The following is a 24549-nucleotide window of genomic DNA, read 5'->3' as shown; positions in this document are numbered from 1 at the left end:
AAGAAATTTTGAGTGAGTTTGTATTCTAGCTGTAACATCAAAAATATGATTTCTGGAAGAAAATTTTGATAAAATAGACTAACAGTGAAGAGTTTGTGTCATGTGAATTATCCTTGCAAGAATGAAGGGAAACAGCATGAGCTGTGGGAAGATACGTGGAAGCTTTTCTGAGAAAGGAAATCTATACAGAACATAAAAAGATTAAGTAGCTGACAGTAAGAATGTTGTCTTTTAAAAAAAAATTGCAAGAAGGAGACACTGCAGCGTAGCTGTATATATGAACAATGCTCGGCATCCTTTGTCACATATGAACTATAAATTAATATCCCTGTGAAATATCACTGCACTTTCAAAAAGGCAAAGGGAGACAGTCCCGAATCCTGTGAGAATGCAGTGGTCACTCTGTTTGGAAGACAATTTGGCAGTTTATTATGAAACTAATTACCCTCTTAGCACCTGATCTAACAATTTTGTTTGGAGGTAAAAGTGAAAACGTGTGTCCACACAGCAATCATTGTGGAAATTTTTTATAGAAGCTTTATTCTTTGTAGCTCCAAACTGGAAGGAGCGGTCTTTTCAATGAATGCATGGATAAACTATGAGGAATAGAATAGAATGCTATTAAGTGAGAAATGCCAAGTGAGTATCAAACCAGGCAAATACCTAGATGAACCTTACGTAAAGTCAGCCAGTCTGAAAAGGCCGTGGTTTTGATACGTACATTTGTGTGACAATCTAGAACAGACAGAGGCATAGAGGTGGGAAAGTGATGGTTAGTTGCTCCAAGGTGTAGAAGGCACTGCAAAGAGGAAACACAGTGGATGTTCTTAGGGTAGGAGTCAATGTGTAGTGACAGCAGAATTGCAGGCATGTGCAATTCTCTGCATTTATAAAAGTCCGTGGCACTTTTTAGCCCCAAGAAGGAACTTTAGTGAATTCAGATTTTTAAACATTAATTTGGAGACTAAAGCCATCTTTGGAGAGAATGCAGATTGTAATAAGTTTTTAACTGTACCACAGAAGTATGAGACAACTTTCCTTAAGGGAGTTAGGGGGAAAAAATCCAACTTAGGTAGCTTTGGGAATAAATGGAATCTATATCACTAAGAACAAAATACCAAGTCAATAAAGTTGTTTCCCGCTGGGCAGTGGTGGTGCAAACCTTCAGTCTGGGAACTGGGGAGGTAGAGGCAGGCAGATCTCTGAGTTCCAGGCCAGCCTGATCTACAGAGAAACCCTGGCTTGTAAAACAAAACAAGAACAACAAAAACCAACCAAATGAACAAACAACCAAAACCATAACATTGTTTCCCATAGGGACCACAGTTGACCATTCCAAGACCACAGCACTGTGTGCTAGAGTGGGGTATTTAGGGTATTAGCTGTGGGATCAAGGTTTGTCAACATGGAGATGCATAGTTGTCACTTAAGAGGTATAGGCCTAGAACGACGCATGTGTTCATGGATCTAGCTGTAGACAGTGGTGTGAACCCATGTTTAGTTTATATCTGTGCAGATGGATAAATATGGGAGCAGCTGTAGGTGTGGGTGATTGTGGGGGAGTTAATTAAGACATTTTCAACCTCTGTACACTGAACAGACCTAGAAGCTACAGCATCTTAGTAGAAGTGAGTGAGTTTAGCCATATCATGTCAGTTTCAAATGCCAGTTTCCAAGGAGAAATAAATAACTAAAGCTGGAAACAGTCATTTGGAGATGATCCTGGAGTACTTACCAATGTCAGGAAGAAAGTATGCAAAGCACAGCAAGGGAGCTATAACAAAGGAATACAGGAGTCAATGAAGGAGACTTAATACCCAAAGCTGTAACACTTTAAAGCAACAAAATAAATAATCTGACATAGAGTTGTATTTAAAGAATAAGGTGACGATTGGTGAGACCATGCTATGATTTTCAATGAAAAAAGGAAACAGATGATTTAGAAAAATGATAACTTCCTCAAACAGAATAACCCCATATAATTGACTTGCAAAATGCCACTCAAGGTAACTAACTCCCTAGCTCTTAACGGAAGCATCTCAGAGTCTTTTCCTTCCAGGCAGTGTGTTCTAAATGAAGATACAAAAAAAAAAAATTGCTTTAGACTTGAGAAGCCTGGAAAGCAGCCTCCGGCAGAAATAGAGCCAATTGTCATTGTTAAGTCATATCGATGACAAGTACCTTGGATAGAATGCAGTGGATGGCTCTTAAAGGACTTGGGTACAGGTCAGTGTTAGAGAATTGCGTAGCACTGGCTGGCCCTGGTATGGCGAGAGAGAAAGGTAAAAATAGGGTAGATACAATCTGAAATGGTTATCAAACACAAGGAAAACCTGGGAAACACTAACAGTAAGGAAGATAGGAGACCTGAATGTCATGTCCTCTTGAATGGGATTGTGTCACAGAAAAAAAGATAATGGGTCAGGGTAAGGACATACGAATTAAAGATGAACTTCAGTTAAAGTGCCAGTGTCACTTTATTAATTATACCTAAGTACCATACTAATATAAGATATTAACCATAGGGGCCATTGAATTTGATATACAGAAGTTCTGTGTACATATATTTATATTGCTGTATTTTTTATAAATTCCAAACCTTTAAAAAATGAAATTTTCTTTTGTTTTTTTTTTTTAATGGGCCAAGGTTGAAAGTAGGATGTAGTTTCTCAAAACTGGGGTGCAGAGCAGAAAATGAAGAATTCTTTTTTGATGTGGGCATAATTTTAATTTTGAGAAGATAAAAGACTCTGTGAAGGTTGACAGTGATGGCTGCCTAGTAGTCTGGATGCCCTTAATATTACTGATTTGTGTACTTAAAATGATTAAAATGGTAATTTGTGAGTTAAGTGTATTTTATCATAATGAAAACCTTCAAAAAACCCCTCAAATAGAGAAAATTAGTGAAAAAGAAACCACAGGCAGACTGAAAATGACATTTGAAAAAAATACTAAGAATGGAGGGTGTCTGAAAAGATTGGTGGGGGAGACCCAATCACTTTCCAGGTTTCTGCTAAGCACACAGCAGTGCACGGGGTTTAGACTCTGTTTCTTCACGTGTAAATATTGAAAACCTACCCCACAAAACACCATTAAAAACAAGCAAAATTATTTTAGAAAATTAAAGTGGGTATTCTGTATGGAAAGATAGAACAAAAGTTAGAGCCCTATATACTTGGGTCTGCTGGGAGAAGGAAGCTTGATACTGCACTGTGTCTACCTTATACATTATTATTAATCATTTCAACATGACTGGACGCCAATATTCTTCCTTCCCACTATGAGCTGGCTCAAGATCATTGCTTCCAGCCACTGGCTCAGATTAATTAGGGACATGAAAATGTCTATACACATGAAAATATAGCAGCAATTTTTAGAGAGACAATAATATTTAAGCAAACCTAGTAAATCTTATATTTGTTAGTGAATATTTGCTACATTTAAATGATTTATTAGCACATAGCAGTGTCTTAATTAGGGTCTCTATTAATGTAAAGAGACACCATGACCCCAGCAACTCTTATAAAGGAAAACATTTAGTTGGTGACTTACAGTTTCAGAGGACTAATCCATTGTCATCGTAGTGAAACGTGATGGTGTACAGGCAGACATGATGCTAAAGAATAGACGTACATCTTGACTCACAGGCAACAAGAAGTGATCTGAACATTGGCGGTAGCTTGAGCATATATGAAACCTCAAAGCTTACCTCCATAGTGACATACTTCCTCCAATAAAGCCACATTTACTCCAAAAAAGATACATTTCTTACTACCGCCATTTTTGGAGGCTGTTTTCTTTCAAACCGCCACAACAAACTGCCCACTGCAAAAAGAGTCTGCACTGGAAAAGCCGGTAGCTGACTTATGAACATAAGCATAGACACTGAGAAGGGACGCTGACTGTATATTCCACAGGTCTTTATCCAGTCAGTGCAGTCAGCAGACACAGGTATTGAGGCTTCCGGAGGCTGGAGACTCTGTTACACAGCAACGCATGAGTTACACAGGCAACTGAGTATGGATCTTAAAACGCTTCCCACACAGAGTGAGTGGTCTCAGTTTCATCTCGAAAACATGGAGATAAAATTGTTTCTTCTCCTCTAAGGTGGTTTTTCATTTCCCGGTGTTCTATATGTATATGGTTTTCCTTAGGACAGAGATTACGATGTCTGTCATTTTAGAAGAATATGTTTATTATTTGTGCCCTGTAATTATTTGAGTATCATATCTCCTATAAAAAATAAAAGTTCAGGGTTTAAACAGATTAACATAGACAAAAGTATTTCTCATCTACTAAGTAGTCCAGTATAGGTGGTTCACCTAAAAGGTAGCTTTCTTCTACTGATGATTCGGGTAGACTCTAATCTATTAGCTATAGCATCCTCTAGGGTCTCATCTTTTTTGAAGAGGACAGGATAAGACCAGATATGGTCCTTACCTTTCTTTGATTTCTGTTTCATTTCTGAGCACTACTCACATGCCCACAAATGCCGGGGTTGCTGGGAAACCCAACTCATGATGCAGAAGGGATTTCCTCACAGTTCTCTGCAGTGCGTACGGGAAAGTGCCAATAGTGGTGGTCAGTGGGTTACCTCTGCCTTAAGATATGCACAGGTTCATCAAGAATTTATTGTGAGGCTGGGCGGTGGTGGCACATACCTTTCATCCCAGCACTCGGGAGGCAGAGGCATGCAGATAGATCTCTGTGAGTTCGAGGCCAGCCTGGTCTACAAGAGCTAGTTCCAGGACAGGCTCCAAAGCTACAGAGAAACCGTGTCTCAAATCCCCCACCCAAAAAAGAAGAAGAATTTACTGTGAAAATCCATATTCCTGTGTGGGGTAAAGAGCATCGTCATCATGATGAAGTGCATGCAGCCTCACTGTTCAAATGGTGACAATTTGCCCCTCAGTTTTCAGTGTCCTGTAATTGGGTTAGTAAGAATTCCATCAGAACATGCTTTGTAAGGCATCCAGGAATGCTGATATACTGTTGAGTTAATGTTAAAGGAATCACTGGAGTCCCATCATTAAATAGCTTTTAATGAGACAATAAATCTCTTCAAGCTGCATCCTTGTTCTTTAAAAATAGACTTGCAGAATGGACACAATAAAAAGTCAGACTCTGTTGTATTTGGAATTAGTTTTCTTTATATTTGCATAGATGCTTTGTATCATATCGATTTTCAGCTTTACATTTTTATTTAAGAACAGCATCTGATCATCATGAGGATTTTTTTAAGTACTTTTCAATAAGGCAATTGATTATTCAGAACATTAAACCCAGGTATGGCTAATGTTTGTCAGCAATCATAACTGCCCACCCAGAAGTTCTCAAACTGGAAGAAACACTTGAATCATTTGTAGGATTTTGTTAAGATCCACACGGTTGGTTCTAGCCCCCTAGAGCTCCAAGCTAGGGGATTTTTGTGGTACCTAGAAATTTGTTTCTAACAAGTTTTCAGATGATTCACTAAAGGGGGCGAAGGGCTACACTCTGAAAGGTTCCTGTCAAATAATAACGACAGAGTGAAAGAGAAAGTTATGAAATCTATGTACTTTCTTTGAGGTCAGACTATTTGCTGTGGCCTAGCTTTCATAATAAAAAATAATAACGCCGAAAGACATACAGTGCTTAAGACTCAGGTTAATTTAATTCCATAATCATAAGACAGAATAGGACCAATTTTGGTACTTAAGAGATTTCTGTACTTAATTTTGACTGACCCACATAGAGAAAATGTGATTCATCTGATTTGTGACTGAAAATCCCAATAACCTAGGACGTGAAAAACGACATTATATATATATTTGCAATGCGGCCTAAATGAAAGAAATGAACCCACAGAAAAGTAAGAAGGATTAGGCCAGAGGGAGGCAAGCAGTCATCTGCCTAAATGTTAAAGGCAAAGAACAAAAAAGTGACAGAAATTTTAAGAAAAGGCAAAATAGAGTAGTTTCCCTAAAGAGTAGTCCAATGTTTGAGCTAAATAGGGTTCTGTTTTTGTTTTTTTGGGTGTTTTTTTTGTTTTTTGGCTGGGAGAAGAGAGGGAGCTTGATGTTATCTCTCCTCATCTTGCAGTGTGGGGGATGAACCAGGAGCCGTGCAGGCCAGACAAGCGCTCCATCACGGAGCTATTTCTCTAGAGTTACATAGCCAGTCCTTGTATTTACTTTTTAAAAATAATTCCGAGGAGGATTTATTATTTTGCTTTATTTTTATCTGCACAGTAAGAAATATATTTTTCAAGATTGAAAATGGTGAACTGTCCTCTTGGGAACTTGAAGCCTATGTTAAGGATTTATGAATTTTTTCTTTTGAAAAATTATAGACACAGGGATGACAACGAAGCTGGTCGGTATTTAGGCTGCAAGAGAGATGATAAGATTCAGTTGTTCAAAATGCTAGATGATAAAGTACTTTTATCATGACATAAGTTGTGAAGTGAATAGATACAAAATCAAAATGCATACTCTTTTGAGTGTTCGAGGCTGCAAGGAATCAACAGATAGTATTCATATCCAGAGCTGATCGCCGATGTTGCTTAGTGGAGTTCTGCTTAAAGGCTGTGATCTGGAACAAAAAAACCATCTCATAGCAACTGGACATACTAAGTGACTTTCTTCCCACTGTTGTGTCTTTGGTGAAAGAACTAAGATAGTAATTATTTTCCCTTAGCTATCTTTATACATGAACGTTGTTCAAAATTGATAATATATTTAATTGAAAAGAAGGAGAGATACAAAGAAATTCTCTCTGGCACTGTGCCTGTACCATCTTTTTTTTTTTCTTGGAACAGTTCCACTGTCAAATGCTTCTTAGTTCATCACCCAGTTCAGAATTTGAGAAAAGTCATCCAAGGACTTTATTTGCTATGCCTGACTTTGTGGCACCATTCAATGAATTCTGTTCTCAAAGGGCTCCTTTGCTGTGATAAGGGGACATTCGGGTCTGCGCGTGTGCAGAAACCTGATGTGAGGCTCACTGACCGGTTTCTTTGGAGCAGATTTTCAGGGGACCCTGTTGTAGCAACTGTTCCCACCATTAGTCAGCCTGCAGGAGCACAGGTGGGCACGTATGTAGTCCTGAAAGCTGGCTTCCTCTTCTTGCTTATACCACTCATGTTTCCCACAGCCCCTACCTCCGTGCAGGGGCACAAGCCAATAGCTGACCGCAGCATGTTGGGCTTGCGCTTGGAGTTTGCACTGCTAGCACCTGTGCTCCATAGAGTTCCTCCTCCCTCCTCGCATTCTTTCTTTCCAAAAGAAATTTATACATACAATAGAAAAGCACAGAAAGTAATAAAGGGAAACTCTTTTAAATCTTTGGTTGTGTTTTTGTAATTTTTTTGTCCTTCCCTTCCCCGCACTCCCCAGTGGTATGTTTCTTCCTCAGGGTGCAGTTTTACTCAATAGTCCTCTGGTCTCTGCCACTTGTTTCAAGTCTGGCTCCTTAAAGGTCTTTTACTCTTTCCCAACTTCCCATTCTTTAACATTTGAATGACTCTATGCTCCTCCCCGCCCACCTCCCCACCCCAGTTGACTAAAATAAAGTACCTGGTGTCCTCATTTTTCAGCGTATTCAAATGAAGGGAGTGAATGGGAGAATTTGTCCGCCTTCTCCTAAAGGTCAAGTCAAGAGCGTGCTAAGGAAGACAAACGTCTTCTATTAGTTGCCCTTGTTTGTTTTCTTTGGCCTTCCTGTCTGGGCAGTAATTGGGGCAAACATTAGGTCTTGTAAAAGAGTTTTCACAACTTATTACTTCCTTTCTCGTTTGTCAGAAGGGCAAACAGGAGCAGCTCCGTGGCTCCCTGTGCAGAAGTTCAAGGACAGTGTGAGGAGACTATTCACTTCCCCTCACTGGTTAACTCACTACCCACCTTTCGAATGTGTCCACACCTGATTCTGAAGGTGGAAATTTCTGCTTTCCAATTAGCTGTATAAGACCTTGAACACTCCCTTCCCAGTTCCACATTGGCTACTACAACCTTATTTCTTGAAGAGCTGTGATCCTCATTGTCTCTGGTCATGCCAGCTAATCTTACCACCCTTGGTGCTTTTATGTAAACACTTGCATTAGCTTGAATTTTCTTCCATAAGTGTTGAATTTGAGCATTTCATGATTATGAGGCTCTTTTTGTTTTTAATGCAGAGTTCTCCTCTTAAAAACAAAAACCTAACAACATTTTTTGATACAAGTTGATTGAATATAATGTGTTGTCATGGCGGGCATACATATTTTATCAAGCTAATGAATGGGTCCATGGCCTCCTGTCCATTCCAGCTCCCCATAATTGGAACATTTCAAGCTTTTACTTTTTCAGTTTTGAAATCTAAACCCTTCCATTCTTTTTGCTCATCTTCCCTCATCCCATTCAGAATCAGTCATCACTATCTACTCCCTTCCTAATAAGTGACAATATAAAATTAATAGTATTTCCCAAAACATCTTGAAAAATGTTACTTGTATATGTTTTTAAAAATATATTCATGTTTTTCTAGAGTTTAAAAATGTTTTTCTTTATTTTTGAGAATTTGGACATGTACCCAATCCATGTTTATCTCCTCTTCATCCCCCCTCCAGGTTCTCCATGGTCCCCCAACATCCTCCCTTCCCAACTTCATGTCTTTTTACTTTTGATCATCCATCCAGTCCAGTTAGTGCTACCCATGAATCATTTTTATTCAGCTTTGGAATAAAGTTATATGTGTACCATTATGTTCTGTTTTTTTTTTTTTTTCAGAGGGAAGTCGGAGTGGGTGGTAAAACTGAAATCCATCCTTAGCAAGCAGAAGTCACACAGTGGCTATGAATACGTTTCCTTTTAGCTCTGAATAAGACAAAATTAAGTCTGACTCGGGGATTAGGTAAATGAATGCTTTTTTTTAGCTTTGATGTTCTTAGTCAGAAATATTCCTCTCCGAAAAATCAAGCTCCTTCTCTTCGATAATGATGTGGCCATGCTTTTGATAAAAGTGTTTGCACATTAGAGTGGATAATTTGTTTCCATGTGTCTATTTATCAGGAATGGTCAAAATAGTTTACAATGTAAGATAGATACAAGATGAACGGCAGAATACTGAGACAGCATTCGGAGTCAGGGAATGGTCATTAGGTGGGCATCTAATAATGATGGTTTAAAACACGCAGAAATAGAGTAAGACCGAAAAAAGTAATTAATAGCAGTAAATATGTATGAGTCTGGCTGATTGGCTTCAAATTTAACGTTCTTTTCTAAACTAGCTATAAATGATAGCAGATCTGTCTCTCCAGACTGATTGCTCTCAACCCATCCAAACCATGCAAGAAGCTGTATCTAAAAGGTGTATTAAGGAACGAAAACCAGGGGGTAAGAGCTGCCAAAGCTGGGCAAGGGGGTGGGAGTGGGGGCCAGCAAGGCTGAACTTGCTGCTAGATTTCTTCTAGGCTTAATTTATGCTCCACTGAGAGCTTTGGAACAAAACATGTACCAGGAACTTTGTTCTGCCCTACGGCCGGGTTGCCAGGCGTCCTGCTTCTGCAGCTGTCAGTCAAGAGCTCAGAGGTTGCTGGAGGGTACACAGCCTTCCAGCCCTTCCTCCTGTCTCTCCCCTTCAGTGAAGTGTGTCTAGCAGGCCAAAGGTAGTCAAAGATCACAAATGCCTGCTTTGAGAGCAAAATAGACAGTGGTCTGTGGTGTCGAGCCAGAAAAGGGGCTGGGCAGGGAGCCAGCTGAGCAGCGACGGAAGCAAAAGGTCCTGAAGAGAGAGATGAAAAACAACGTGGAACTCCTTGAGTTTTCCCAGAGTGCTTTGTGATTGCCTTAGTGCTGATGCTGAGCCGCCTCTGAATCAAAAGGAAAGCTTACTTTTGCTTACTCTACTTACTTCAGGAGAACCTTAGGGCCCATGTATTGATTGACTCTGAGTGTTCTCCTCAGGAAAATTCATTAAGTTTCGTGGTCCCCATTAGATTCCCTACTCCATATGGCACAAATTAGCATTTGGAAAAGACTCAGTTTGATTCCTCTGCCTTGTCAGAAAACTCAAAATAATCTTAAGAAGCAAGGCATGTCAAAGGAAAAAGAAACATTTTATATATGTGTGTATATATATATACATATATATATGTATATATACATATAATAGGTACATTGTATAAGCACATATATATGTCAACTTAAATAGATTAACTCCTCACATAGTCAAAATATCATATAAGATAAAGAAGTGACTCAGAATTCTGCCATGGCTGAAACTCAGATTCGGTCAGATGAAATAAAACCCTTAGTGCTGAAATATGTGTAGTGTCTATTTTTAAACAAGTAGCTGAAGGTGAAAATTCGACAGTTTGGGTAGATTTCACCAAGTAGCTGCAAAGGTAAGGCGAGGCCGAAAGCCATTCATTTATTCAGAGATCACCGGCCCTGCCCTGATTCTCTAACTAGAGAGAAAGGGAAGTGTATTTAGTTTCCAGCCCAGAAGTATCATGCACAGGGGTTGAATCAGAATTTCTGGAACTAAGCCAGCCATGCTCAGAATGTGGCTCTGATGCTGTCTGGCCTCCAGGGCTCAGCGTAGAAATGGTTGCTTTAATCTCCAAGGCTATGTGCACTGCTGATGCACGGAGACATCCAAAGCCCACTTTTTCAGACTATTGATGCTCAGTCCCCTCAGTGCTAGGAGGACTGTGGGGCAATTCTGTCATAAATGGATAAAGGTAGCCCATCCAAGTGTCTGGACGTCCTACCTAGCCCTGCTTAATTAGGCTTCTCTGTGGGCAGCCATTGTCTCCATTCAAGATCTAGGGCAGAAGTTCTTAAGCCTTGGGTTGTATTTGAATTACCCTGAGGCTTATTCAAAAAGATTGTTGGTTCCACCCCGCAGCTTCTAATACAGTAGATCTAGTGGAGGACAAAGACTTTGTATTTTGTACATGTTTTCAAGTGGTATTGGTGTCTTGGATTGAGGGACCACATTCTTAGAACCCTGATCTTGAGACAAGAAGGAACTTAAATAGTACAAGTGGCCTGTAACAAGCTGTGTGCTCAGTTATATTAAGGTAAGATTGAACAATAGAATCAGCTTCCATGACCAAATAAATGTTGTTGACCATCATGAAATAAGTGTAGACCAGAGACTGCATTTTAGATGACTCAAAAAAAAAAAAAAAAACCAACAATTTAGCTACCACTGAAATCATCTTGACTTTACAAGTGGAAGCTGCTTGTTTCCATGATAAGTCTACAGCATCTCATATTTCTTTCAAAAAGACCTTTTATGGACATTGGATTCTGTGCTTACCCAAAATATTCATGGAAATAGTTTCTAGCACTCAAGAAACCATTTGCAAAATGATGGATGCCATTATCCCTGAATCTGATTAGCATGAAATGAGTAAATTGTCTCAGTACAGGAAATAACGGAAGATTGTATGAGTGTAATCTTTATTGACACTGATATTATTATTATTTGAGTCCTTAACAAATGTGGCACCATTCACCCCTTCTCCCTGCACCAAATCAAATATGGCACATTCTTCTATGAGCTACCTAGTAATAAGAACTAATGATCTCACACATGTTGTTCATAAGACCTCATACGCTCCTAAAATGTGTCATCTTTAAGGTAGATAAAGCTATATCACATTGATTATACACCTTTTCCTCTGTTTTTTTTTTTAAAGATAATGTCAGATAAATTAGGTAAAAATAAAGTCATTGCTCTCATTTGAAATGTTACCTGGGAGTAGTGTATTAGCTCTTTCCTGCTTCATAACACATTATCATACACTCAGTGACAAATGTTTCTCTTACAGTGTCAGTCAACCAGGATGACGCCTATTTAGGGACTTGCCAAGGTGCGAGGAAACTTTCCTCAGGGTGGTTGCCACGTATTTAGCTCGAGTTTTGCTTTCCTGGCCAGGTAGTTGCCAACATTTTTTCTGCTGAGTTCCCTGTATTCTAGAGCGGTGGTTCTCAACCTTCCTAATGTGCAAACCTTTAATATATTTTCTCATGTTGGAGTGACCCCCAACCATAAAGTTATTGCTTTATCTTGTGGCTACTTCATAACTTTAATTTTGTTACTGTTATGAATTGTAATGTGAATATGTAAATGCAGGATATCTGATCTGTGACCCCTATGGGAGTTGGACCCACAAGTTGAGAATCTTTTACTTAAATAGTATACAACCTAGGCTTCAGGCCAGACAGAACCTTTGTTCCTATCCGGCTCTCACTTCTAGGTCTCCTGAAAAGTCACCTCAATATCACTTTTGGTTAAATCATCAGATGGAAAGTTTTCATAAAAGCTGCAAAATCATCTTACCTCCGTCATCTCTCCTATGCATAATCACGAGGCTGCCAGCCTACCACCTCTGCCATATTCTCCTGCTTAGAAGCCAGTATGCTTCTGTCTGTGCTTGAACAGACATGATTAAAGAAAAGCACAGGCACCACAGGGCCACCTTAGCATTTCCTGCTACCACAGGTAGGAAAAGTGTTGGAGTCGGTGATGAAATTGCCCGGCTGGTCAATAGTAGTGGCGTATTTGTTAGCTCTCTCGTCTGCCGCAGGGAGAATTAGATACAGGTGTTGGTGTTGTCACACTGCTTAATGAGGTGACATCTGCAGATCATCTCCCACATTTCTTGGCAGATCGTTGGTCTCTGTTCTTAATAGTTCTAATTAATATTACTGTTGGTGGTGCTAATTACATTCTTTCTCTTCATTTTCACCCCCTTGAGTGATGGGGAAGCTTTAATCCCATCACAATAAACTTCCATTTCTGTCTCATTGATTCGGTCTTTCAACAACATTTAGCACTGATAGCTTCCTCCTGGCAGATGGACTTTTCCTTAACACTGGTTGTATGAGGGTGGTCTGGTGTATCATCTCACTCCTCACAGTTCATCCCTTTCTGCCCACTTCGGATAACTAATCAACGTGAAAACCAAGCCGTTTTAGAACTTCAAAGTAGAGTCTCCTCTTTCTGTCCCTGGGTCGTGTGTCAGTGGAGAAAGGCACAAGCAACTGTGGATCAAACCCACTCCAGAAGAAAGTAGTTATGTGTTTACCAAAACGGTATAGACTACTTCTTGTAATTAGTCTTACCAAAGTGAAGTTTAACAATGATTTACACAGTATTTACATTTCCTTGGGCATTGTAAATAATCCAGAGAAGAAAGTATCAGAGAGGGTGTGTTTAGGTCATATGCCAATCACTGTAGAGTTTTTTTTTTTATGTAAAGGATATGAGCATCTGTGGATAGTGGTGCCCATGGAGTTCCTGGCACCAATCTGCTACAAATATTGAGAAACTGTGTATTTTGAGACAGAAATTATATCTCTCAATGATGATCTGGAACCCCTTGCTCAAACTGGACAGAGGCTTTAAGTGCATTTAGAATGCTGGCACGGGGCCCTTATTCTTGCCACAGTGTCTTATGAGGTGGGAAGATAACGACGCTACCTGCAGCAACCTGCTAAACTCAGCGACCCATTCCTTCTCCAGTGCGCTTGCATGGCTGGTTTTCCTATTTTGCCCCTGGGTGTTTATACTAACAGTCTCCTTCATGAATTTACCATGTCATTCTTTTCTCAAGGAGACATCTATGTCTGAGCGAACGCTTCATGCTTTATGCTTCTGTTTCTCCACTCTGTGAATTCATTCTTGTTGTGAATTAATGCTTGTTGAAAACACATACAGACTGAAATCTATGTGCCCAAAGAGTGTCATTATTGTGTTTCTTTTGCTCAAAAATACATCTTCAGTATTGAATATTTGCTAAACTGCACATACTAAGTGAAAAGGCATTAAACAAAGAATGAGGTAGTACATTTTCTAAAGATTCCATCTTAGCCTGGATGTAATATGGTTAGTCATTAGAATTTTCCGCCATTTCTCTGGACTTTGCTTTCTTTGCTTATTAGCTTCTATTTTATGCTTGCAATGTCTCCCATTCCAAGTGAAACAAGAAGTCTATAAAATCTGTACCTTGTTTAGAAGCCCTCTTAGCATTAAACATTGCATTAAAGATGCTGCCTGGTTTTGAGATGGTATCTTTTCTTTACATATCTTAGCATTTGAAAGAATATATGTGCTCCAGTCTTTGTTGGATGTCCTATCTCTAAAGGAGAAGTAATAGCCAAGAAAATAAAGGAGAGAAGTAAATGAACATAACATTAAATTCGACATTTTTCTGTCATAATTGGCTATATTCTTGACTATATCATTGAGATGGAATTTGGAAGTAAGACTAGGAATAACATTCAGACTTCAGGATTGAGTAAGTGACATGCACTGAGTGCCAAATATTGTCTTTAAAACATGGAATTGTGATACGTAATCCACGCACTGTTATCAGTCAGCTTTTTGTGTCTGTTGGTTATTTGTACAAGCTTCCTATCAGATTGATTTTCTTATAGTTTGTTCCTATTAGAGCCCAAGTAGGGACAGTATTTCCCATGTTTATCAGGATATCATTCCTTCTATATACCAAATAGAATACAGCCTCTGCTCTGGACTCTTAGCCCAAGCACTATATATATATATATATGGAGAAGAAATGGCATAATGTCTTTGTCAAGATATTCACAACAAAACCTAGAAACTCCATGTTAATATACAGTTATAGTATACCCTGTAACACAGGAATAATCTTATATTTTTTCACTTATTTTACATTTAATTTTGGTGCATGAAGGTGAAACCAATTTTCCTTAGAAATAGCTTCTCTTGCTGGTTCAGGTTTTCATGAAATATCTTTAATTTTCAGAAATTGTTTATTATTCTTACATAGTCCCGTTTTTTTTTTTTTTACATGCTTTATTATCTACAGAGTTTGAATTGGCAATGTCCTCCATGACTTCTCGGACCCCCCACCCCCCAATTAGAGGTGCTGTTTTGGGATGCTGTGTGTAGGTAAAGCTTTGAAGGAGGAAGTGCTTCACCGGGGTAGATTTTTGAAAATCTTATAGCCTTCCCCACTTCTAATTCCCGATCTGCTTCATGCTTGTTGCTAAGGTTGTGCTGTCTAAGCTTCCTTCTACTGCCAGTGCCTGCCACATTTTACTGTGCCCCTTGCTATGATGGACTCATCTCTCTGAAACCATCTGTCAAAATCAACTCATTCTCCCTTAAATTGCCTTTGGTTATAGTGTTTCTTCACGGCCACAGAAAAGTGACGAATACGTCAACTGCCAGTGTTTCTACTGGAACATTGTCCTTTTTGTTTCAAATGGGAAGTGTTGACAGCCTTATATGTTTGTGGTTATCCCTGTTTGCTTAGTAGAGATCTAAGTTTAATATCTCAGTTAATTTAGCTGCAGCCCAACAAGTAAGATGTTGCATCTCTGTTTGCCACATGGGTTACCCGGTACACACATCTGCAATAATCTGCCTAACTTTGTGTTGGTTACAAGTGATATTTCCAAGAGATGGCTTCCATTTTCTGCCTACTAGGTTTATGAATCTTGCATTGTATTCAACCCAGTGTATCTAAATAAAGAAGATGAGATAGTAGTCACGTTTGTTCAGGAATGGTGCATCTTATTCCCATTGGTCTTTCTTACATCTCTGATTATAAAACAAGAGAAAAATTATGCCTACAGAGTGAATGAAACAAGAGCCCGGATGGGGGAGATAGTTTGGGGATTTTTGAGACCTATACTACATGATCAGGATGTCCTCTTATACACAGAATAGAGTTAAAGAACAAAGAGTCCGGTCTGTGTTCATGCTCCTCCATAGTTCAAACCCCTTTTTGTAAGATCCCCAAAATATTCTCCAATTGTGAATTGTAAAGATGTCTTTGACAGCCAATGTATTAACTCATGCTAGTTTTAGTAAATCAAGGTTGAACAGCTTAATGAATATACCCCATGTGGAGGTACACATAATCACACGACACACCCAACCATTAGCATCTTCTCTGTGCAATGTGTATGGCTGTAATTGCTGTTCTGATTATGGATTGTGTGAACTTGAAGCATGCTATTATATTGGGTGACTAATGGAATTTAGCAACAATGCATAGACATTAGTATTCTGCAAAGAGTTGCATTTTAAATTGTAGTCTTTCCTGAATTTGCAGTGGATTTCATGGCTCATCTCCCTCAAAGTAGGTTTGTGGCTGATGGGCTGGCTGAAATCTTCCTTCTGAAATAAACATCTGGGACCATCCAGTCTTCCCTTAGCTGGCAGGTATTACTTTTCTCATCATGCATTCAAAACAAAAAATCTGCAGCAGTATTCCCCCAAACATTTGATTGCTGCTGATTCACTTTTATCCATATGTATAAAGGGGGAAAACACAACATTTTAGTGCATTTGCTGGGGGACTTAGGGATGTGGTTCAGTCTTTAAAGATGTTGTTGTGGGCCTAAAACAGACGTCTGTTGCTGCATTCTCCCTTTACATACCTAAACAAGCTGGAGGGCCTTAGAACTTAAAACAAAATCTATTTCACTGCTGTAAATGTTTTTAATGAATGTTTAAATTTCTGAACTAGTAAAGGATATAATTTATTATAAAAGAACTTTCAAAACTAGGAGTTTTTGGTGTTTTCTCTCAGTTACATCAAATCCAAGCCTAGATTATTCAGTATTAGCTACAAGTTTATATTCAATAGGTATTATGGACAGCTCCCTATAGAAGAGTGAGTCAGAGATTCTTCATGTAATTTATAACTGTTATGTAGCTCGCATCCATCTTGCTCACCAGGAAGCCTAACATTAACTTGTAGTTGGCATTTTCTTTAGGCCACCAACTAGCTCCCAATTAAAGACACAGAGACATATCATTAAATATGAATGCTTGAGCTTAGCTTATGTTTGCCCCGCTATCACTTTTAACTTAATTTAGCCTGTTTCTATCCACCTATGTTTTGCTTCGGGGACTTTTACCTTTCTTTCATTCTGTATCTCCTACTTTCCTGTTTCCTCTGTGTCTATCTGGCTGGCTCCTGGTGTCTCCTTGGCATCTTTATTTCTTTCTTCCTGGAGACAAAATTCCTCCTCCTACTTTTTTCTCCCTGCCCAGAAATTCCACCTCCCTCACTATTGGCCATTCAATTTTGTATTAGACCTATCAGGTAGGTGCCTTAGGCAGGCAAGGTAAACCGGCAACACATCTTCAAATAATTAAACAAATGTAACACATCTTTACACAGTTAAACAAATGTTCCACAACATAAACAAAGGTAGCACATCTTTGCATAGCTAAACAAATATTCCGCAACAGCAGCATCTGTGAGTGTGTGTTTATTAGCACATCTCAAAGTGTTGGTCCTTTGACCAGTAGCATCAGCACCAGTTAGAAGTCATTAGAGATCAGATTCTCAAGCTTTATGTCTGGAAGCCTTCCAAATTACTCAGATTAAGGCTCCCTTCTGAGAGCTACTGGCATTTGAGGCATTGCCGCTATTTAATAGGTGATACGGTTTATATTCAGCAAGGTGCGCAAAGCTAGAAGGCACTACCTCTCCAGTGAGCTAAGAAAGGCTCACTTCAGTGCTTTATAATGGATTGTGCTGTTAAAACTATTAACACGGGAAAATTAACCTAGAAAATGTTTTAATGATAGAAGTAACATTTCCGTTGTCCCCTACCTTTGATTCCTCCCTTTTTTCATCATGGAGGAGAGAAAAGCCGAGGATGAAACCCCAGAGGAATGGCTTTTGCATGCTAATGGAAGTGGGGTATGCTTTTTTAATCATGCCTTTCCAGCTGAGAGGGCCCCTGAGCAGCACTTCCACCTGGGTCCTCCCCATGCCACATTACCCACCCCATGGCACCCTGGATGCTTCTCCTGAACACACAATTTTACACACCAGTAGAGGCTTCTTAGCCCTGGGGTGTCAAAAATGAATCCTTAGGGTAGCTGGCATTAACTCTCGCTCCACGACTTGGGTAATGACGGCTTCCTCCAGAGCTGGCAGTCAAGAACAATCTTCATTATCATCAGTAGAAAAGTCACGGTGCTTACTAAGTTCTTTGTGAACTCAGTTTGGGTTCTTTGTGTGTAAACCAACCAGCCATGTTTCAGTCCATTTGGCCAGCGGAGATGAAAACCTTTGAATAGAAAATGTTACTATCAAAATTGATAAAATGTGTGTAGAAAGTTTTTATTCGACCTGTGTGGGACTGTCATCCAACCATGGGCTGGCATATATGTGCCTCTCCATATCTGTCGTGTGACTGTTTTGTGCTCCATCATACCTCCTCGCATGCATTCCCTCTGGCTTGTTCCTCCTCTCTGTACAGCCAGAAATTCCACCTCGGTCTTGTGAATTAGCCCTCCATAGCCAGTATCTGCAGGTGTTCTGAAGTATCTCCTTTAAAGGAGAGTGATTGGCTTATTTGTGAGTGCCTCAGAATGGACAATCTACTTTTGCATTTTGTGATTTAATCCTCGCTAATAGTCTATGCTCTGCAGGCATTCAGTAAAAGAGTGTTAAAGATGAATAGATGCGTGGCATTTGCTCTTGGACAGATTTCCCCAGTGAACGACTCTCAAATATGAAAGCAGTGTGCCTGAGGTTTGAGTCGCAGGGAGGATCTCAGCGCTCCGCCCCGCCCCCCAGCACTGCTGCTGCTTTCTCTCTCCTTATGTTCCACTCTGGTTCTGAATCCTCCCATGATAAACCTTCACTCTATAGCCTATCTCTCAGAGCTCCACACTGTTTGCATCCTGAGATTAGACTTCTGCAGGCTCTATTGGAAGCCCAGTGCTCTCTCCTGCAAAGTGATTTTTTACTGCGGAAGTGAATAAACTAGGCTTGGGCTCACCTCTGTCTCATTTGGTTGTCCATTGTTTCTCGGACAGATCCATGATGCAGGTGTCTAAGCGGGGCATTGAATGTCAGGCTGATAGCTCACTTTCCTGGTGCTCATGATGCCCTTTCAATGCTGTGGAATCTTTGTACACACATTGAAGGGGACTTTGGAGAAAAAAAAAATCTATGTTACCGTGTCCTGCAAGTTCCTTTTGCCTGGTTTCATGTGTCACTTTATGTAGTATGGGAAGATTTTCACAGGTCAGTCCCTGTGAAGAATAGGTCAAGAAATCCACCAAGATGGGGAAAGGAAACCTCCAAAATGGAATGAGCATGAGAAGAAACTCTTCTATCCAATCTTCAATCCATCTCTCAGAGAGGTGGTCAAAGCAGAGTGTTCCCTTCAACCTGATAGGGATGTATGTGCAGTAGAGAGATTCAGTATCCAAATAGATTCTGTAAGAAAGTGATCAAAGTGTTTTGGAGCAGACATTTGGAATAGGAAAATATCTGTCAGAAAAATTTCCTTGACATTATTAGTATTCTTGAGTATCTTATACAAATTATCTAGAGAGTGTGTTGTCAGAAGAATCGTGGTACAGTGCCTTTTCTGGGATCAGGGTCTAGATGCCTGCATCCCGTTGACTCTCGACCAGTAGACATCTGTTGGATATTTGCAGTCCCTGCAAAGAAGTACTATTTATTATAATCCTATGCTCTTTGGCTGGTGCATAAATGCTACAAACCTTATGAGCACTATCGATCAGTAGACTCAAGGTTTCCAACCCTCTGCTGTTGTCTTCTATGGCTTATCTTCGCATAGCCAACACTTAATCCTGTGAGACACTGAAGTCACCTATGCCGATCTCTTGTTCCACTGCCACCACGCATGCATCTTTGCTATTCATTGCTCCCTCGTACTTCTCTCTATGTGCATGGACTGTCTCTCTAAGTATCTGAAGACAATGAATATCTTAGATGCGTCTCAAACCTCTGGGGCCATTCTTATCTGGAATATTTCTCCCCCTGCACTCTCCAACTGAGAGGAACCTGTTTTCCACTTCCCCGAGGTAAATGATTCCTCCATGTGTACTTAGGGGAAAAAATTCTCTTTCCTCACTTCTCACAGCAGTTAACTTTAAAACTGGCATTAACCTATTCTTCCTTGTCTTATACACGCGCTTGATGGTGCTCTAGAAAAGTAATCATGCATACATGTTTCTTGTGTCCCGGAGTAACTTACATATTATAGTTGTTTGAATAATGAATACATTTTTAATGAATATGTAAAATGATAGTGGTGTGAGATTTGTGATCAAAAGGCTGGCAATGGAATTTGGGGTGCCTGTGTATCCATATAGATGCATTCGGTGGGTGAGTGAGCTGATGGGGGCAACTCCTCTTTCTGGCCTCTCTAATCTTATCTCCTTGTTGTCTCCCACACTCCAACTGCATCCAGCGACTCCAGGATTAATTTCAACAGCAGAACAAAGAGACTGGGTTTCTCTTGATTTAGGAATGGCTTAGAGTGGCAGTTCTCAGCCTGTGGGTTGTGACCCCCATAGGGATCACATATCAGATAGCTTGCTTAACAGATATTTACATTATGATTCATAACCATTGCAAAAATTACAGTTTTGAAGTAAGCAACAAAGTAAGTTTTTGGTCGGAAGTCACTGCAACATGTGGAACTATGTTAGAGTCACAGCATTAGAAAGGTTGAGAACGCTGGCATAGTGGATGCAGATTTAAGCATGCACACTATGTAAGTCATCGCAAACAAATTAAGAAATTTGTTTAGTAAGGTGCTTTAGCAAATATATTGGAATATGTATTAAATTGAGCAGATAGCAGTTGATGATCTTTTCTTCCTGATTCAATTAGACGTAATATGGAGGGGTGGCCTATTGCAGATGAATTCTCAGGCCAATCTCCAGATGATAGTATCCTTTGAAGTGATTTCCATAGCATCAAACAACGAGGAACGATCTGTGTGGTGGCTTAACAGTTTCCCATTTTGCCTTCCAGGAGACGGAGCTGTTAGACCTCAGCCTTGTCAAGGATGCCAGGTGTGGGAAACATGCCAAAGCTCCCAAGGTAGGAAGCGCGGAGCCTGTGCCCGTACCAGCTGCTACTTTGATTCTTTATCTGTGTCAAGATATCAATTAATTGCCCCAGTTAAAAGTTTCTGTGGTGCAGATGCTGTAAAGCCCAACAGCCAGTGTGCCCGGCTCATTCGAACTTTCATTACAAGAAGGAAGCAGTGGGAGAGCATATGGGCGGTGTAATACAGGTGTTTGCTTATTGCTCTGTTATTTTACTTTTGTCTAAAGAAAAAAAGTAGATATAGGGAATGCCAAAGAAGTTACAGATTGAGCGTCTATGATGGGAAATTTGAATATACTATATGGGAAATTCTATTCCGATCAATGCTATCCCTTGGTCACTCAAAATATTGTACAAAGTTACTGTCAGTAATGTATGTGAAGTGTGTATAAATTTTGTGCCTAAATCTGGGACATATTAACAAGACGGCTGAGTACATATGCACCAATGTTTCGAAGTTTTAAAATTGGAAAGCTCTTATCTCAAGTACGTTGAGTAAGGTATACTAAACCTCTGTGGGTTAATTTGAAATGCCCAAGATATTTTGGAGACCACTTGCACAATATCACTGACCTCGGAAGCATTACTAAACATGTATTTCTTCACTTGTATTTATAATAATTCACATTCATCCTAGTAAACAGATAGGATATGAAGCAAAAACGCTGTGCAATCAAAACAATCACATCCATAAAGCCAAAAGTTAATTTTGCACATTAGTATGGCGGACTCTTTGGGATATGTCAAGTGGGATGTCATTGGTTTGTCTTTGCGGCATAGTTTCTGAAGATAATATTCAAATGCTGGATGAAGAAAATGTGTTCTTTAGCATATCTAGGTTGGTAGAGTGTATTTTATCAACAGCGAAAGCTCGTCGTTATTGGATTTAATATTTAATGCATTACATACTTTATTTCTGGCAGAGACAGTATCAGCAAAGCAACAAGAGAAGGCATGATGCCACGCAGAGCTTACACTAGCAATTTTCTTTTTTTAGTGTCTTCCCAATACTGTTGCTTTTGCATCTAAAAGTCAGAATAGTTTCGGAATGATCTGGTACTTTGGAGGTGCAGAGAAGTCACCAGTGATCGTTTTCCCTCACAGACAATCCTGCAGCCGTAGGTTGGTGCTAACAAAGTCTGGCATGGAGCAAATACCAGCTGCTGGGGTCAGCTGAATGGGTTAAAATGGTTGACTAGAAAATGTGAAAAATCATGTTTAGAAGGAAAAACAATCAGGAATGTCTGCAAGAAGGCATCTGAACATATTTCATGTGCAACCAGCTAACAACCATTTAGATATCTGTTCTTGCGCAGGGAATTTCAGTGGCTTGGTCTTGGCACTTCATGGCAAGCATCTTGGAATTAACCATTTGTTGATTATACAGAATTATCCCCAGTTTGAGGTTAGCAAAGAATCTCTTCCTCTTCTTCAAACCTTGTTTCATTCAGGCTTCATGTAAGCCTATTAGCTGCATGCATCATACCAATAACTTAGCAGTGAAACTTGCCTTTTAACCCAGGGTTATTGGCCTCACCTTGTTTCAATACTAGCTGAGAACAGTTGCACACTGTACCCCACCCGACTGCTTCTCACCAGTCTCCACTGGTTCTCACCAGTCCCCCATTGGTTCTCACCAGTCCCCCACTGCTTCTCACCAGTCCCCCATTGGTTCTCACCAGTCCCCCACTGCTTCTCACCAGTCCCCCATTGGTTCTCACCAGCTCTCCACTGGTTCTCATCAGCCTTCACTGGTTCTCCAGCATTGGAGCCAAAGCCAAGCCCACTGCCTCTTGGGAAGTGGCAAGGGGGACCTGCTCTCTTTCACTAGCTTATCAGCGAGTGCTTGGTTTATGGATACGGTTTGATAAATGTCTATTGAATGGTGATAAATGATTCAAGTGGCATCTGCACTGTGCTCTGCTGGTAAACTACGATTAGATCTCCAAGTGCCTCCCTTGAGAAGTGCTTTTGAGAGACAGAATACTCAGCTTGTCTGTTTGCCCTAACACTTTCCTGGAGAGAAGGGCTACTTTCTCTGTGGGCCATTTTTGTTCCTTACTGTTTCTCTGAGCCTTACTGTACACTCACATTTACAAAGCCTGTTCTGTTTACCTGGATGACCTTGTTGAGACCTACTTACTCCTCATAGGCTCTTAATAGGTGCTTAATAGGAGTGCTGTGGGGAGGCAATGAGATAATTCAATAACAAACCATTTGCACAGGAGATCTCGACTTTAACTCCTCATGAAATTATCTGGGAAATTTATATAAAAAACATGTTGCTGCCTGTTTCTTGCTCCCCACAAAGTCTGGTTCTCTGTGAATCTAATGGCTATGGATGATGTGTGGCTTCAGGGTGTTGAAACACAAGGTTGCAGCAGAATATGGGTATTACGACTCTAATGCCCTGATGACGCTGCCATCTTTAAAAAAAATTGGTGGCACTGAAGACAGAACCAAGGACCTCATTCATGCTTTTCAAGTTCTATGTTGAGTTATTCCCCAACCCTTCCTCCCAACATTTTTAAAAATTATATTATTTTAAAATTTCAGATCTGATTTCCAAGAAGTTAATTTTCATCTCATTTTCTTAAATTGGAAAAGTTTAAATGTCAAGAGCGATCGGAGTAGGAGTCTTCTCAAAAGAACTTCGTGGGTCCTCCGGCAATGTGGGTGAATGTGTCGTTGTGAAGATTCCTGAATTTGACAAAGATGACCTCAGCTCAACCTAGATAAATACAAATATAGCATATTTAAAATGTGTGGAGTCTTAGTCTGTCTGATTCTGCCACTCAGTTTATGGCATCAAGGGCCAGGTACCTGTTTTTCTCACCAACCCACTGAGCCTGGCTTCTAGTTCCAGCTCCTTTATCAGGTCTCCAACCCAGTGACGCCCTCAACAGCTTTTGGCTGACAGCAGGGCAAGGAGGTATTGATGGAGAAGAATTGTTCTTTGGAGCCTTCCAGAGTGAGTTCAGTAGGACACCTTGTTGAATAAGGGGTGTGGCTTGAGGCGGATGGCTGTTTTATAGGTTAGGGACCACTAAGAATGGCGGGATAAAGGCCAGATGTGGTGGCAGATACCTTTAATCCCAACACTCAGGAGAGGCAGGTGGATCAGATCTCTGAGTTCCAGGCCAGCTTGGTTTACAGAGTGAGTTCCAGGACAGCCAGAGCTACATACATAGTGAGGCACTTTCTCAAAATAATATTAAGAAAATGAAGAATAAGGAGAAGAAAAAGAGGAGGAGGAAGAAGAGGAAAAATATGAATGCTGGAATAAAGTTTTCAGAACTTAAGACAAGAAATTCAAAATAAAAAGTAGGAAAAAAAATGTAGTGACAGGTTTAAAAGGTAGAGCAGTATTGAAATAGTGACTTAGGCCATAAGCCCAGAACTTGGAAGCCTGAGGTGGGGGTCACGAGCCTGAGCCTAGACTGGGCTGCACAGCAACATGACCCTGTGTTAAAAACAAAAATTCACCAAGGGGTGTGGACATAAAAACACATAAAGGCACAGAGACAGCAAAAGCTGCCGACTCCAGATAGACAGCAGAGTAAAAGGGGGAACAGATTGAGCTTAAGACTTTCAGTAGAAACTTCTAGATCAGAATCAAAGCACCTGTGGAGTCGATGTTTATCAGACCCCGAGGCGCCCCGCAGATGTTTATCTACGTGTTTGTA

The 24549-nt window shown here is 40.1% G+C and overlaps 1 protein-coding gene across 3 annotated transcripts in view; it reads left to right on the top strand.

Moving 5' to 3' along the window:
• Plcb1 (phospholipase C beta 1) overlaps positions 1–24549 on the top strand; it is a 675841-nt gene that overhangs the window by 193535 nt on the left and 457757 nt on the right. For all 3 annotated transcript variants that reach the window (XM_038329997.2, XM_038329999.1, XM_038329998.2), the window contains one exon: positions 20786–20854. In XM_038329997.2, the coding sequence (XP_038185925.1) occupies positions 20786–20854 (69 nt within the window). The remainder of the gene's footprint in view (positions 1–20785; positions 20855–24549) is intronic.

Source organism: Arvicola amphibius, chromosome 5, assembly GCF_903992535.2.
Source record: "Arvicola amphibius chromosome 5, mArvAmp1.2, whole genome shotgun sequence".
Lineage (NCBI taxonomy): Eukaryota > Metazoa > Chordata > Mammalia > Rodentia > Cricetidae > Arvicola > Arvicola amphibius.
This window is presented reverse-complemented; position numbering and strand designations above follow the sequence as displayed.